Raw genomic sequence first — 16,685 nt, 5'->3', positions numbered from 1 at the left:
GCAGGCCGGCCCTACACTCGGCCTTCCAAAAAAAACGCCTTCTCCACCGAACAGCCCACGAAATAGCAAACGCCGAAGCCCATTAGCCCACTAACCAGTGAAAACCCTAGCCTGCAGTGCCGAGTGCCGACTGAATCCGAATCATGCTCTCTCTCTCTTTGCCTCTCTCCGTCTCTTGGTCTCTCTTCGATCTCTCCCTACAGGAGGCGCGGCGACGCTCGATAGGGCGGCGGATGGCGGGGAGGCGCGAGGCGACGTGCGGCGGCGGGGGCGCGGCTGCGCGAGGCGGCGGCCTGCAGGCTGCAGCGTGCGGGCCGTGTGGCGGCGGCGTGCGGCGTGGCTGCGCGAGGTGGCGGCCTGCAGGCTGCAGGCGTACGGGTCGTGCGGCGGCGGCGGCGGCGTGCGGGCTTGTGGTGGCGGCGGCGAACGGAGGGTGGCGACGTGCGGGCTTGTGGTGGCGGCGGCGTGCGGGCGTGTGGTGGCGGCGAACGGCGTGCGGCGGTGGCTTGCGGTCGTGCGGGAGTGGAAGGTCAGTGGTTTTTTTTTTGTTCTCTTTCTTCTTCCTTTCTCAGTTCTCGAATCTGAAATCTCAAACCTATAGCTTTACTGCTTTAGTACATCACATTACTCAATTAGATTTGGTTTGAATTCATAGATGAAGAGAAGTAGGACAATAAAATCATTCTATCAAGTCCAGTCCTCAAATGAATCCACTCCGGCAACTCAGGAAACGGAAGAAACCAATGACTCCATCCCAATGCCTAATTCAGCAGAAACCATGGCTAGTAACAATAAGCAAGATCGTATTGTGCTAGAACCAAATGTGGTTGTTGCACATTTGTCATGGCAAGTTTTAGCCTTTAATTTGGGCCCTAGTCGTCCGAAGATCCTGGTTCCGCCACTGCTCGAACGCACAGGCAATGCACAACCAAGATGCAAAACTCAAACCAAGACGAAACTAGAACTAAAACCAGCACTTGACACAACAGTGGACCAAAACTCAATAAAGCAAAATTGAATAACAATTGCAAGGCTCAAAACTAATGTTTGGTGAAGGAAAAAGTGGTGTGGCAATTTGTAGATAATGGGTAGGGAAAATAAATATATAAAACTAAAATCCTCACCAGGCAACCGATACTCTGATACCATCTGATACCAACTGATGACGCTCTCTCTTGTGGCCCGATCTTCTGGTGAGGGGATAACTCTCGCTTTGATTGAGTGCGACGTTTACGACGTGGCTACCAACCAGAACAAGTCCAGGACGCCATGCAATCGCTACACCACAAACGATGTCGTACCAACCATGACGCGCGGGTGATGATCCCTGCAATGCAAACGAGAGAACATTGCAAGAACAAGATAAGATGCAATCTAAATATTGCGAATAGGTAATTAGCACAAAGAAATAGTTGCGATTGAAGTGGTAGATCTAATCGACCCGGCAAATCAACACACCAACTATTGGGGGCTCTGAATCAATAGTCGCCGACTAATCGAACGAGGACTAGAGACAAGGTGAATGGCACTTGGTAAAATTCAACTAAACAAAACCCAAATGTTTTTGAGGATGTACAAAGCTATTTATAGAGGAAAATAAAGCTAGGGTTAAGTGCTAATTCGTGGAGGTGGAGGGAGACACTTCCGAGATGGGCCTAGTCTATTACAAGGCCCAAGGCCCAAGTTCGGTTTCGGTAATAACACTGTCTTGTTTTGGCGATTCCCGTTGACTCAAGATGAATTTGGACATGAGACCGGATGCGTTTGAAAGGTAACGAGATAAGCTTTCCACGAAGTCTAAGATCACCCAAATCGGAGTTGGCATGAAGGCGCTAGGTCCGTTTGAAGTCAGTGCTGTCTCCGAAGGCCGAACTGGATTCCAAAACTCATTGAATTTTGATATCTTGTAGATCCTCCATTCACTCGATGAATTCTTTGGTCATGTTTTATATTTCTCATGCTTGGATGCATGCATATGCTTGATGGTCACATCAGCGGTGGCGGAGAAGTCCTCGGCGGCGGCAGAGGGGAGGTTGACACGGGCGGTGGTGTAGTCGGCCTCAGGCGGCGGCGGGGACACCGGCACCTCGTCCTTCATTTCCTCCTCCCCTTCGTACTCCTCTTCCTCCTCCTCCTACACCTCCTCGTCGGCGGATCTGGGCCAGCGCAGGACGAGAGTAGCGGCGGCGGCGGCGGCGACGTCTCGTCGAGGAGGAGCGGCGGCGGCAGGGCGAGGAGGAGTGACGGCGACGGCGAAGTGAGGAGGAGGAGGAGCTATGCCGATGGGAGAAAGAAAAAAAAACAAGCGAATCGTTTTTGTGTAATGGCAAAGGTGGGTAATTTTTTCTCTCAAAAGCAGCTGAAAGCAAGGGGAGGGCTGCTTTTGATTTGTACTACACCAAAAGCTGGCTTTGGGTAAAAGCAGCAGTGACTTTTGGACCCTTTGGTTGATTTTTGGCTTTTGCAAAAGCAAAAGTTTGTTGAAAAGCCCAACCAAACACACCCTTAGTGTTAGTGTCATTGGTATTGAGGATATATTTGTAGATATTTTTAATTAAAATTAGATCATTTTTAATTTTTTTACTTATAGGTTCTTACCGCCAATGTAATTTTTTTTACAGATAGGCCCTTAGCGCCATTGACATTGGTGCCGACCTCCTTCATGTTAGTGACTTAGCTTCTGGTCTTGTGCGGTCTGCAGGGGTGCGAGGGGGATAACGCCAACATCATTAGCACTGTTAGGTTGGACTATGACACCAATGACGCTGGCATCATGAAAATGTTTCATTCATGGAATATGTTTTTTCAAGAGTTTGCTTGTAAATAAATTTTTAAAAAAGACCTCAAAGGTAAAAAAAAAATAATCCAGTAATCTTAAGGCTGAAATGTGTGGACACCCTAGTGCACGGTGGTGCTTCTCGGAAGTCCATGGTAGGGCTCTTTTTGTAGCAATGCCCATGTCCTTTATTAAACGTTGTAATATTTATTCCTTTCGGATGTGACCGTACTCGTTATTAAGACTTTAATCCACCCGAGTACGCTACACGATCTCTTCGTCGATGATATGATGAAAAAGTTTGGATTTGGAACAGTATCACGGACCGGTCGATCTCATGCGTCCGACCAAGTGATATCGTACTCGCCGACGTCTTCGCCGGTGATGCGGAGCGCGTCCCACACGGCCTGCGACGCGTCGACGACGTTGGGGCGGCACGGCGGCTGGTAGGCGTGCTCCTTGTCGCAGCCGTGCAGGGAGTCGCACTCGTCGACGACCTTGGCGAGCACGGACCTGCCGTTGGCGTTGATCCGGATGTTCTTGTTGCAGCGCCTGCCGTTGGCGTACCACCCCGTGGACAGCGCCACCACGCGCTCCGTGTTCTTGTGGAACTTGCCGTCGCACTCCGACGGGTCGCCGCCGTCGCCGCCGGCTTCGAAGTCGTTCAGCGTCATCACCGCCTTGGTGCTCCCGGTGGTCGCCGGGGAGCAAGCGTACGTCGGGTAGGACCGGCCGGCCTTGCAGCAGTCCTGGCACGAGTGGCTCCTGCTCGGGCGGAGCGTGCCGCTCGGGTTGCACCCGCCCGCCAGCTCGCGGCCGCGGCGAGCGTCGACGTCGCCGCGCGAGAGTCCTGGGAGGGAGACAAGCACGAGGCCCGCGATTGCGAGCGCGAGGAGGCAATTCGTCGTCGCCATCGATCTTGCGATATGTTGTTGTGTGTAAGCCAGCGGAGAGACGTCGTGTATTTATAGACCCGTATTTTTGCTGACTACTGTTTGATCCTTGTTGCCGTGGCATGGAAAGTCGTGCAAGCATAGTCACCTTGTCCTTGTGAACGCAAAGAAGCGGCATATCTTAACTTACGAGAAGAAGTCAAGGAATGAAGAGGGACGTACGTGTTGTACTGCACATTCACATGGTGACATTGTGTGATAACTGATTGATCATTAGTTTAGGCGATTCGTGAGAGAGATGTCAGTGTTATGACAAGATAAGCGTACAGTACAGATGGACCGCGAGGATTAGCGATTAGAGCGGGTGCACCGTGCACGCAGGGCGTCGATGACGATAACAGTATTTTTCAGGGGCGAGCGATGTGATCCACGTGATCCGGGTCACAATGTTTGACGAAGATTTCTGCCTGTTGGAACGCGGCAATCCCTAATTCAGGCTCAAACTATTCATGCCTTAGCACAGGTACAACAATCTTTATTAGTGGTCTCTCTATTACCATATAAGTAAATTTGATGATATAAAAGAAAGATAAAGGAGTATGGTTGTTATGCATGACAACAGCTCAGAGTCGACTCTTAGCATTTATTAGAACAAATTTTGTTGCATGGTGGTGAAAGAAAGGAAAGAAGAGTAAGAAAAAATATTTAGATACATTAATGATTAGAGACCATATTATCTCTAACTATTGTAGGATACTAGTGTCTACATGATATAGAGCTTCTATTTGACTCTACCTTTGTACATGCCCTTATTGAAACGGGAAAGTAGTGAAAGTACAGCCATCAACTGTTCATGGCATATTAAAACGGGAAAGCACAGATAATAAGAGATAAAAACAGATGCGAAAGGGAAAAAGAAAAACTGAATTGGAGATGCGGGGGATCGAACCCCGTGCCTCTCGCATGCAAAGCGAGCGCTCTACCATTTGAGCTACATCCCCACTTGAACTTTATCCAAAAATCATATGATCTTTACAAAATTGTCCAGTACCTGTGGTCGGATCAGATGAGCCTTTACGTAAAGAACGTGTACCATTTTCTGTAGACTCTGAAGTTTGATCCAGTTGCAAATGCTTTGCTTGGTTTCATCGACATAACGAAACTGACGTCACAATTCACCTAGTCACCTCTCCGTCGGTCCAGGCTGTGCAACCAACGACCCGCGGCGTTACACGCCCACGCCCGCGGCGTCGGGGAGTGACGCACTGGTCGTTCCTTGCGGCCTCGAAGCAGCCGGATGCGACTCCTAGGTCCTCGCGGCCGCAACGAACTTGGCGGCCGGTCCATGATTTTAATTGGAATAAGTTCACCAACCGTTAATCCACTTTACATACATCGAGTCTGTATGATATCCCTAATCTCTAATATTAGAAATCTATATCCCTAAACTATATAAAATCATATAAAAATAAGATCCTATAACAGTATAGATGTCTAATTTTACTGACGTGGCATTCTAGTCAACATATCTTCTAGATTATGGGACTCACATGTAAGCGAGTAACGTGGGGTCTACATATCTTCTTTCTTCTATTTTCTTCTCTTCTCTTCTCATTTTCAATGAGCTGGGAGGACAGGGGCGGCGGGGGAGAGGCGGCCGGCGAGCGAGAGAGGGGGAGGCGTCCAGCGAGCCCGCCTCGAGAGGCCCCATCGCCGCCTCAAGCCTGTGTAGGCCAACATCATCTCCGGTGCGCTCGTGGAGATCCTGGCTTCGCGCGTGAGCGCCGCCGTCGTGCTCCACGAGCTTGCCTCCTCCGGCGACTGCCATGCCCTAGAGGCCATCCTGAAATCCCACAGCATGTGCGGTGCGCTCGTCGGCCTCGTCAGAGCCTCATCTCCTCGCAAAGCCACCAAGGCCTCCCTGTTCACGGCCTACTACCTCGTCCGCCGAGCTTGGCACCAAGGGAGAGGCGGCCGCCCATGTTCACCGCTGCCGCCACACCCGACGACGCACATGTGCTAAAGCCCAGGCTCGCCGGCCTCCTTTTTCTCCTCTCCCACCAGTACGGCCAGCCGCCTCTCCCTCCCAGGTTCACGGCGACGTCGACTCGGATCTGAGTCTGGATCGACGCAGGTAGCAGCCTTGACAGCGGACGCCAGTGGACTAGTGGAGGCGGGGCTGGGGAAGAGTGCACTGGTGGCCTAGGGAGGAGCGCAGCGGATGAGCCCGGTGGTGGGGCGCCGTGTCGGCGAAGTTGAGACCCCTGGTGGCGGGATGGTGCCGATGGACGATGGTGTAGAGCAAAGGATGGCACCGGCGGACGTCGATGACAGTCAGAGAGGAGCTGAAGGTGGCTGACGTTGTGGGGGCGACCGGTGGCGGACGGTGCGTCGGGCCTTGAGGTCGTCGGGCGGCGTGGGCCTCATCCCCCTGACGGTAGCAATGGCGGATGGGGATGCCCCAGGATCCAGGGGGAGGCCCACTGGAGGAGACGGTGCTAGGCAGGCGGTTGGGGTTCGGACCGGTCGGCGGCGGGATCCAATCGGAGAAGAGAAGAGAGAAGAAAGATATGCGAACCCCACATTACTCACTTACATGTGGATCCCATATTTTTTTTATTTTGCTGACTAGTATGCCACGTCAGTAAAACCAGATATCTATATTCCTATAGGATCTCATTTGTATGGTTTTATATAGTTTAGGGGTGGAGATTTATGGTATTGGGGATTAGGCATGTCATACATACTCAGATGCAAAGTTGAGGGATGCTCGATGAACTTATTCCATTTTAATTCGACGTGGGGATTGATGGTGGCTGGGCCTACTGGAGGCGGAGAATCACTGAGCCTACTGTCCGCCACTTCTGGCCCAGTAGAACCAACGGTGGCGATTCGATCGACGGGATCGGGAACAATCCTACGTGGCTACGCTAAGATCGTACTCCTTCTAGAACCTGGTTCAAACACCACCCCGAGTCACGTCAGTTTCGTTATGTCGAACCACATCACCACTGAAACACCATGCAGCCCCCGCGGTCGAACAAAACCAGCGATCATGCGAATGGCAAACATCTGGCACTGATACCTGGACGTCGTGCACGCAAAGCAGGTTAAATTCGGTTCTTCTTCGTGCAGGTCAAGGCAGGAACCTGCACTCCAATTCTGGACGGCAAAAATCCCAGGTGTCACAACGCGAGGCAACGCACACCTAAACACCGCAAGATCCAGAATCGCCAGCCCGAACAATTGGGGGAGCACAGTCTAGTTGGGAGCTTTTCCAACCGAACTTGGCTGCCTGATCTGATTTGTTCCCTAGCCTGCTGGTGCACTCGGTGTATTTCTGCTGTACGATGTCACCAAACACCCTTGAGAGCCGGTACAATAGTAGACTATAAGCCAGCTATAAACATATTTTAAAGAGATAAAAGAAGAGAGAGAAGAAGAGCGGGCTATAGATCTATAGCCAGCTGTAGCACGGACTTTAAGACGTAATGTGTGTATGACAGGTGGGACCATATATTAATAATGTAGTAAGCAACTATTGTATGAATTAACTATTACGTTGACTATAGAAAATTTGGAGCTAGTAGTTGGCTATACTATTAAACTTACTTGCTCTGACAGAACTAGCACACAAGTTATCTGCTGATTCCTGCGACTTTTCGTGCACTCCAAACTCCGAAATACGAGGAAGGCCGTGCTAGAATTTTGCTACTGCAACGTATACGAGTCATTTTCAACCCAAGACAGCGTTAAACCAATAGTTTTGGCCATTTGTTATGTCGAACACTACCAACCTCAGTTTTAGTTTTGGACCCTTTTCATGTCCCGGCCAGTAGATGGTAGTCTGTCTTCATCCGACAGTAACGCGATGTCTAAGTATATATGATTGATACAGAAAAGATATGTAGATATGTTTTCGTTGAGTGGTTGGCCAAGATCGGAGGTTTGGGGCCATACTAGATTCGCAACCTATTCAGAGTTGCAAAACCCCTACTGGATTGGCCTATGCCCTGAGTCCCTGATTTGTATATGGCGCCCAGTCAGAGCTCTCACACTGAAAAGGCCAAGACTGCAGGAACTGCCGGTCGCCGTCTCACCCCCCGACATAATCACGCAGTTTGCTTAGCAGCGGCAGAGCGATCTAGACACTGGACCTGCTAGAGCGTGCGCTGCATGTGGACGAGTCATGAGCGAGCGAACGATCAGCAAAGGCTAGATCACACATAAAGCAAAAAATAACTAAACTAAACTAAAAATGCACAGCTCAGTTTTGTAGCTGAATCAGCAGTGACACAAACGGCAACGGGGGAGTTCAGCCGGGACCAGAGCCCACCATGACCTGTCGGCAATTTGCAATAATCTTTTGCACTGTCTCGATGCTAATTGGCAGCAGGGAGCAGCCATGCACGCACATCCTTTCCACTGGAACGCACAAACCTACCCAAAAAGCTTGCGTTTTTGTTAATCACAGACACCATTATGCTACACCAATGTACAGAAATCCATCCTTATCTGGAGCAGGGGTGGAGCCCGTTCTACTTAAAATCTATATAAGTGATCGTATCTCTCCTGCTTTCTGCCGTGCTTTGAGCCGCTTTACAACAAGCACAAGCCCCTTTTGCCATCAGACTGCAACCGTGGAAGTCAGTGGAGGTCAATTTCAAAAGCTTCTTCTTTAGATCGATCACCTGCACGTACACGAGCATTTGGATGCAGGGAATTGAAAAGCATCCAGCCAGGCCGACCGGTTTAGGGGTTTGATGCCACCAATGGCTTTGTATGGATCACTTGCACCTCCTGATTAAGGAAAGAACAGTGCAAAAGGATGGTCAGTGTTCCTAGGGGTTCCCATGGGTCATTGTGTTTCCTAGATTACTTACTACTACTGGTTGCTGATTGATAAGTTGGTCACTTTATCTTGAAAGTGCCAATCTCTAGCTAGTAGTAGTATATAGCTTTATATGAGTTATTGGGAATTATATACTTGGTTACATATTAGAATATTGCCCCAAAAAATGATTGCTTAGCTCTGAACTGAAATTGAGCCACCAGTTTCTGAATAAAAGGCTTCTTCAGTGAACTGGTAGTGGGGATCGAACCCTGATCTTGGCCAATGGATGGATTGTTCACGACCGTGACCATGTGTTGATTCTGTGTAAGCTTCTTGCGTAGTTGACTTGTATTCCTTTAAAGTTCAACCTGATGATTTAGACTTTCAGATGTCTTCAAATTCCTACATGTACCTTTAATCGTAGTGCATACCGTCACGGCTTCGTTGGTTAATCTTTCTGCCCATTGGTATGTGATTCCTTGGTTGAAAGATGCAGCAAGGAACTATTGAGTGTGCCTCAAGCTTCCATGCTCTGCATTCCTCGATTCTTTTCCCATTTCTTTCAGCTTACGGCCAACATGGTACAGCAACAAAACAAGTTCACGTTGACCCTTTCAAGTTTCAACCGCCAAAGATGTGTAGCTCTACATTCTTCCTACGCAACACGCAATAGCCAATAAGCCAATAAATATAATAAGTTCGTAACTCTAGAGTATACCAGTAAACAGCAAATAAAAAAAAAAGATCCGATCAAGCACTCTAGAACATCATGTTATTTTTGGCATTCTCCCAATTAGTAAACCAAATCCAAAAGTCACGCACATTTCATTCACGGCAAGTTGCATTGTTACCTTAGTTATACCCTGAAACTTTAAAAATATATAATGCAACTATGCAAGTACATCCACCAATAAACATCGAGCTTTTATACAAGAACAAAAAAGCATCCTTTGAGAGAAGGACAATAAAAGAGATTAAAGTAAAAAAAAACAAACAAAAGAAGCAAGGCAAGTTGGTTGAGCCAACCAGAGCAACGTACGCAGCGCTGTCAATAGAAAACCTTCCAAATGGGCGGGTGACTCGGACGCGACGCTGACTAGAGCTAGTGGCGGTGGCCTCCGTGGCCATAGAGCAAAGGGGCTCGGAGAGGAACGAGCGACCGAACCGGTGACGGTGTCCCTTCCAAATGTTCGTGCCAGGTAGGCTCCGCTGCCTCGTCAGGGGCACGTGTCGTCGTCTCCGGCCCGTGGCTTTCTGACGGCGGGGACGACATGGATTGGGAGCCAAGATTTTGATTCGATGCCGATCTCGCTGTGGCCAGTCGATCGACCGGTTTATTTGGAGGAATGCAAAAGGAGTACTTCCTCCGTTCTAAAATGAAGTCATTTTTAAGGTTGGCACGGATATTAAGAAAGTAGATGAGAATGATTAGAGGAAGTGTGTGATTGGTTGAAAAGAGAAAGTATGTGAGAAGAATGGTTGTGATTGGTTGAGAGGAGGAGGTAGGTGAAGAAATAGCCTTATTTTAGGACAAGACACTGTGCTAAAAATAGCTACATTTTGGGACGGAGAGAGTACTTATTAGTCTGTGTTTGCAAGTCAAGTTTCCAACCTCCTCATTCACTCGCTTTTCACGCGCACGAATACCAAAATATTAAATGAGATGTTTTTTTTAAAAAAAACAATTTATAGGAAATGTGCTGAAAAAAATCATATTAACGTATTTTTAAGTTTATTAAGTTAAAACTTAATTATTCAGTGCTAACAAGTAATATGTTTTCCATGCACAAGAGGTTACCACCCTCTACTCCTAAACACAGGGTATGTACGTCCTCATAGGCGGATAGGCCTAGTTTGATTGTCCCAGATATTATGCTTTGTGATGATATTTGAGATTACAAACGAATGAACTAACTATATTAAAAGTCAAAACATTGATTTATAAAAGATATTCTACTCAATCTATATAAACATGGCTTTAATAATAGCCCCATCGTTTGACCTAAACAGCCAAAGAATAAGCCAAAATTTGAATTTTTGAATTTGATTTGGAAGTTGATTTTGAAATGCTTTTAACGTAATTTTTGTTAATGTTGGCTTTTAAGTCGCTACAAACAAATCTACAAAAGTTTTACTTATAAATTAATTTTAATTTTTTAATAAGCCAAATAAGCCATTTTGACCAAATGGGCAACCGATGGGAGCCTAAGTCGTATTGTTTATAAGCTTGGGAATTTTGTCCATGACAATCAGTCCAAATGTAAGGTTGTGTTGGCACTCCCGGCACGGAAAACGAAGCAGCGATTAGCACGTGATTAATTAAGTATTTGATTTTTTTTTCAAAAATAGATTAATATGATTTTTAAGCAACTTTTATATAGAAACTATTTGAAAAAAAACACACCGTTTAGCAGTTTAAAAAGCGTGCGCGCGGATAACGAGTGTGGGGAGTTGGGAACCCCCCGCTAAAGAACGCAACCAGTATAATTAGTCGTCCCTTTGTTTCAGATTATTTATCATTCTATCATTCATTTTTTTAAAAAAATAAAATATTTATCATTCTCACGTCCCATATTATTTTTTCTAGAGATGATCTTCCATCTCAACCTTTAATTAATGCGGGTATGCACATTTGTTAATTAGAGTTAATGCTACTTCCGGTAATAGTTGAGATGTAGTTAGTGAGGAACTAAGGATAATAATGTTGTCAGAGTATAAAATATGTCATATCACTTCTGTCATGGTTATGGATACCACATATATTTAATAGTAATCGAATAAGTTCGGCGGAACCCACCATATACCAAGTCTTACACGAAATCATACCTCGTATATAGAAGGAGTTCCGGATAAGAAAGGATAAGTAGAGTTCTATATGGAAACTATAAGTACTACTCGGATTGTATCCATATTGGTCTCCCTAGTTCTACTTGGATAATGGGACTTTTATATATACAAGACCCCATAAGAGGAGGGGGGATAGACAGATCAACACACAAGACAGAATAGACACCAACACACGCCGCCAAACATTGACATCAGAGATAAGCCTAGACAAACCCAATATGGTGCCTACGGAGGCCGACAAGAGAGATCTAGCACCATCTCTAATCTTGATGAGTTCGTACTCGAGGAGGAAGACTACCATGTCGTCGACTACGTGTTAGTTATCTATGCCGCAAAGTCGACGACAGCTAGATATGTTATCCCAAATATTTTACTTGTGCAATTTAGATGAATAAAGGGGGGTGCTAATGCGCGTGTACGCGCCAGCAATTTAGTTGGCGCACGCTTTTGTTTTTTATTTCGCCGTTTCTTTTCAATTCTTTTTCAATTTTTCACACACCTCTTTATAAATGTAGAATTGAAAGTTTTAAATTTTGACGTGAAAGATTTCAAATCTTGACTTGAAAGTTTTCAAATTTTGTGTTGAAAATTTTTAAATCTGGGTTGAATGTTTTCAAATCTGGGCTGAAAGTTTTCAAATTTAGGTTAAATTTTTTCAAATCAGGGTTGAAAGTTTTTCAAATTTAGGTTAAAAGTTTTCAATTCAGGGTTGAGAGTTTTTAAATCTAGGTTGAAAATTTTCAAATTTAGGTTAAATGTTTTCAAATCTGGGTTGATTGTTTTCAAATCCGGATTGAAAGTTTTAAATTTGAGTTGAAATTTTTTCAAATTTGAGATGAAAAGTTTAATGTTTTCAAAATTTGACTTCAAAAAATTCAAATTTTGAGTTGAAAGTTTTCAAATTTTGATTTCACGTATAGATTTCTTTTCAATTTGCTACTTAAAAAAATCTTAAAAAAAAGACAAATCTACAAATCTTACCTTAATTATGGTTATTATCGAAAACTAATTGGATTAGGTACGCATCACCGAAAAAAATCCAAAAAGAAAAAAGAAACAGCACCAAAAAAATCCCAAAAAAATTAATCCCTCCGTGTGCGCGCCGCCTACGCGCGCGCGAGTTAGCTTTCTCGTGAATAAAGAGCAACACCGGCTTCAGCCAACAGGAGTAGAGCTATTACCTGTTTGATAAGGGATCCAAACCTGTATAAAAATACTTGTCTCCATCTCTTTTTCTTTAATCTCGCATATACCCTGGTACCGACGATCTTCATATCATGCAAATACCGTAGTTGAAACCTCAAACGTCGACAACTTCGATATTGGAAAATGTTAAACGATCGTATAAAACACTTAGGCTGCGTTCTAGAGGATCCCGGCACGTAAAATAAAGCACGTATTATTGCATGATTAATTAAGTATTAACATTTTTTTAAGAAAATGGATTAATATGATTTTTTAAAACAATTTTCGTATAGAATTTTTTTTTCAAAAAGAACACAGCCTTTAACGTCCATTGGAAGATTATTCCAAGTTAGGAATCATATTTCGATCCGATAAGAAGATCTATACCTAATTTGAAAAACCTACGCTGCTACGGAACATCTAGACTATTACTCCTACTAAACTGGAGACTACCAATAATGTCTCTATGAGTACTCGAATACAACGAGACATAAGGTATAAATATACTCCCTCCGTCCCAAAATAATTGTAGTTTTACACTATTCATGTTTAACGTTTGACCGTCCGTCTTATTTGAAAATTTTTTATGATTAGTATTTTTATTGCTATTAGATGATAAAACATGAATAGTACTTTATATGTGACTAAATGTTTTTAATTTTTTCACAAAATTTTCAAATAAGACGGACGGTCAAACGTTGAACGTGAATAGTGTAAAACTGCACTTATTTTGGAACGGAGGTAGTACTACTTTCAGAGGGAGCTTAATAGAGACAACAAATAAAAAGAGATAACAACACCGAACCTTCATCAAACCCTACCAGGATTAATTCCTAGATCCGTACAGTGCCTAAGGTGTTTGACTCCCAATCATCCGACCACCGTCTCACTGTAATTTCTAAAGAGACCAAAAGATAGGTATAGGACAATGTCGAAGGCCGTGTAATAAAATTGTATATCTAATATTTCAGGACTAAGGGAAAGAGTATAGAAGTCCATGGAGATTTTTTGGTTATAAAAGTGGCCTGAATTTTGATCTAACTATACTACTAGCATTTTGGTCTTAGGCCTTAGCCATAAAGTACCTTCGACCAACAATTCGGCTTCCACGTTCCAAATGGCTTGCAGGCAACAAAGCAGAGCTGTACCAGCCCTTGCACATTTTCTTCCTGCTCATGCGGTCAAGCCGTTCTGTTATGGTACCATCTCATGATCGAATTTCGCCGGACACCGAAAACCTAATCCGTCTCTGCATGCAGAGCACAAAATAAATATGCACTTGCGCTAAACAAGCTCGATAAATACAGCGACTTTCACAAAAGGCTCCACACACAAATACAAAAAAGCATGACACACGAAAAGCTATGCGAGGGACCCACGCCCTCGCGAAAATTAGGTAGCCACCAGAGCTTTTTTTTAACGCAAAGCACTCTATCATGATGAGAAGATGAGGGCTGTTCCATCCATTCCAAATTCCAAAGTGCGGAATTAGAGATAGCCACCGAGACGCCTTGGATCTTTCTGGGTGAAAAGATGGGCACCAACCCTATAAAAGAAGCTTTCCCTCTTGGCATTTGGAACCTGAGCCTACCAGGGACAGACAACCACCGCAAATTGGAGGGAACGGAGCAGAAGGTAGCGAAGCGAACCAAGAAGTCTTCAGTATTCCTTCCTTGCAAGCATCGTTAATGGAGGGGTCAACGAGTCAAGACCATGTGATTGGGATCCCGGTGAGCAACACCGCCTATGGCATAGAGGAGCCGGACTTCGCAGCGGAGGAGACGACCACCCCTGATCATGCCGGTTTCGTTGTTGGTTCCTTCCAATTCAACAACGGTAAGAGTTCGTTTCTGCTTCATCTGTTCAAGTGAAACTTGATACGAATACAGAACATGTTTTTGATGATCCTATCGTTTCTGTGTTATTTCAGATGCGAATAGCCCGACGACGACGACGACGACAACCGATCGGGCGAGCAAATATGGCAGGAAGGGGGACAAGATTGCACAGGGCATCAAAGAACATGGTAAGAGCAATCATCTTTGATTTTTTCAACACGGAAGAATATAAATTTTGACGTGTTTGGAAAAGTAAGACTGATGAACTCGTCGTTGTTCCAATGGCTTACAGTGACCCTCGGGCCGAAGCTATCGGAAACGGTCAAGGGGAAGCTCACGCTGGGCGCCCGGATCCTCCAGGCCGGCGGCGTGGAGAAGGTGTTCCGGCAGTGGTTCTCCGTGGACAAGAACGAGAAGCTGCTCAGGGCGTCGCAGTGCTACCTGTCGACGACGGCCGGGCCGATCGCCGGCATGCTGTTCGTGTCGACGGAGCGGGTCGCGTTCCGCAGCGACCGGCCGCTGGCGGTGTCCGCCCCGGGCGGCGACAAGGTGCGCGTCCCGTACAAGGTGACCATCCCGCTGCGGAAGGTGAAGGCCGCCAAGCCGAGCGAGAACAAGCACAAGCCCGAGCAGAAGTACATCGAGGTCGTCACCAACGACGGCTTCGAGTTCTGGTTCATGGGCTTCGTCAGCTACCACCGCTCGCTGCACCACCTGGAGCAGGCCGTCGCGCAGGCGCGGCGATGACACGCACGAAGCGCGCAAGCGCGCGCACCCATGTCGTGGCGGAGCTCGCTCTCGATCGGATCGGTCTCTTCGTGTCGTACGCTTGTGTGTGTGCGTGCGTGCATCTGTGTCACTCTAGCTTGGTGATGCTTAGATGGGTTAGGATTTGTGTATGCGTAGGGTTGATCGATCACAACATGTCGTTGTGTGTTGGGTCGCCATGGCTGGCCTGCTGGTGGATTGATCGATCGGCATGCAGTTTTGCAATTGCATCCAGCAGGTTAGATATAGGCGGCTTGATTAGGGCATGCGATGGCATGTGATGTTTTGTGGGGCGTGTGCGGAATTGAAATTCATGAAGAAGTTGGATGAGAAATGGTTTCGGCTGCAAATCGGCAAATGGCAAAAGCCCCATCATAAGTGCATCGCGAATTTCTGATAAGATATGCCAAAAATGGAAGTTTCGCGATAATCTTCGTGTTCTTGTTCATGTTCCCTGTTCTGGTGATGATGGTGATGACATACATATGCAATTCATCTGCTTAATTCCAAATTCACACCGTGCAGTGAGGTGCTGGCAAGATTCAGATATCTTTTGACATCAACATGCATTTCATATACTGTACTCATGTAAGGCTAGGATTTCATCATTACATAGTTTCTGACATAAACTGGAATATCCAGGACGATATCGAGGTGATTTCTTAAGATTATTTATTGATTTGATTTGATGTCCGGCCAATTCCGACATTCTTTTGGTAGGACGAACTGTTCAATTCTGACCGAAAGAATCAGGTGTGTTCATGACATTTACTGTTGAAGTAGCACTTATACACCATCTCTACAGTTGGTACATATCTGACTGAAAGAGATTGAATTCAATTCTCCGCTTTCTTTGCAAACCTAGCCTGACTCAGGTCATTAAATTGCTGTACACAATATACAGTCCAGCCTGCAAAATTGGAGAAATTCAATTATCTGCTTTCTTTGAAAACCTAGCCTGAGTCAGGTCATTAAATTGTTGTAGACAACATTCAGAAAAATAGGAGAACATTCTTCCAGGTAGGACAATCTCATGTCAGACATACAAACAAATCATCAGACACATCGCCGACCTGCACAATATATTACTAACTTGCAAACTAAGTTTTCATCATCAGTACCAAATCTCCTTCTCGATTTTTTTTAAACTTTTGTGACGAGATTCTCCTCCACTTAGATACATTAATTCATATTTCAGGGCTTTCTGAACAAGAAATAAACTACGGGCAGCTGAATCCGTCAAGTTGGAGCACTGACTTTGGCTAAGCCGGCAATGCCAATACATCCGCAGCAGCGTTCAAATACTTGAAGGCTTAGCAACGAAGCGCCCAATGGCAGTGTCTTGTTTCGGGGCCAAGCAGGGGGATATGCACTTTGGCTTTTACAGATGCATTTGATCCGTCCCTTTTCTTTCAGTTATCTCAACGTTCCATCTTTAGCTGAACCATTTCCTTTGCCCTGTCGGATTGGACCATCGGGCGATCCTCTTTTGGAATCTTCGCACTGCTACCGCTTATCGGATCAGATGGGCTTTCGATCAGCTC

The 16,685-nt window shown here is 45.8% G+C and overlaps 2 protein-coding genes, 1 long non-coding RNA gene and 1 other non-coding gene across 4 annotated transcripts; 2 read left to right on the top strand and 2 right to left on the bottom strand.

Moving 5' to 3' along the window:
- Positions 1 to 160: 160 nt before the first annotated feature.
- Positions 161 to 2,583, top strand: LOC136355354 (uncharacterized). The gene is made up of 2 exons (XR_010739566.1): positions 161 to 529; positions 1,996 to 2,583. It is a non-coding gene; the product is annotated as an uncharacterized lncRNA (long non-coding RNA).
- Positions 2,584 to 2,745: 162 nt separating this feature from the next.
- On the bottom strand, positions 2,746 to 3,714 carry LOC4330088 (putative ripening-related protein 2). Its single transcript, NM_001416762.1, has one exon. It carries the CDS (start codon positions 3,688 to 3,690, stop codon positions 3,112 to 3,114), a length of 579 nt encoding a protein of 192 aa, NP_001403691.1. The 5' UTR covers positions 3,691 to 3,714; the 3' UTR covers positions 2,746 to 3,111.
- An 883-nt stretch (positions 3,715 to 4,597) lies between these two features.
- TRNAA-UGC (transfer RNA alanine (anticodon UGC)) lies at positions 4,598 to 4,670 on the bottom strand. Its single transcript has one exon. It is a non-coding gene; the product is annotated as a tRNA-Ala (tRNA).
- Positions 4,671 to 14,118: 9,448 nt separating this feature from the next.
- Positions 14,119 to 15,589, top strand: LOC4330086 (putative GEM-like protein 8). Its single transcript, XM_015767559.3, has 3 exons — positions 14,119 to 14,371; positions 14,466 to 14,561; positions 14,666 to 15,589. Exons 1-3 carry the CDS (start codon positions 14,224 to 14,226, stop codon positions 15,118 to 15,120), a joined length of 699 nt encoding a protein of 232 aa, XP_015623045.1. The 5' UTR covers positions 14,119 to 14,223; the 3' UTR covers positions 15,121 to 15,589.
- The last annotated feature ends 1,096 nt before the right edge of the window (positions 15,590 to 16,685 follow it).

This window comes from Oryza sativa, chromosome 2 (assembly GCF_034140825.1).
Source record: "Oryza sativa Japonica Group chromosome 2, ASM3414082v1".
NCBI lineage: Eukaryota > Viridiplantae > Streptophyta > Magnoliopsida > Poales > Poaceae > Oryza > Oryza sativa.
This window is presented reverse-complemented; position numbering and strand designations above follow the sequence as displayed.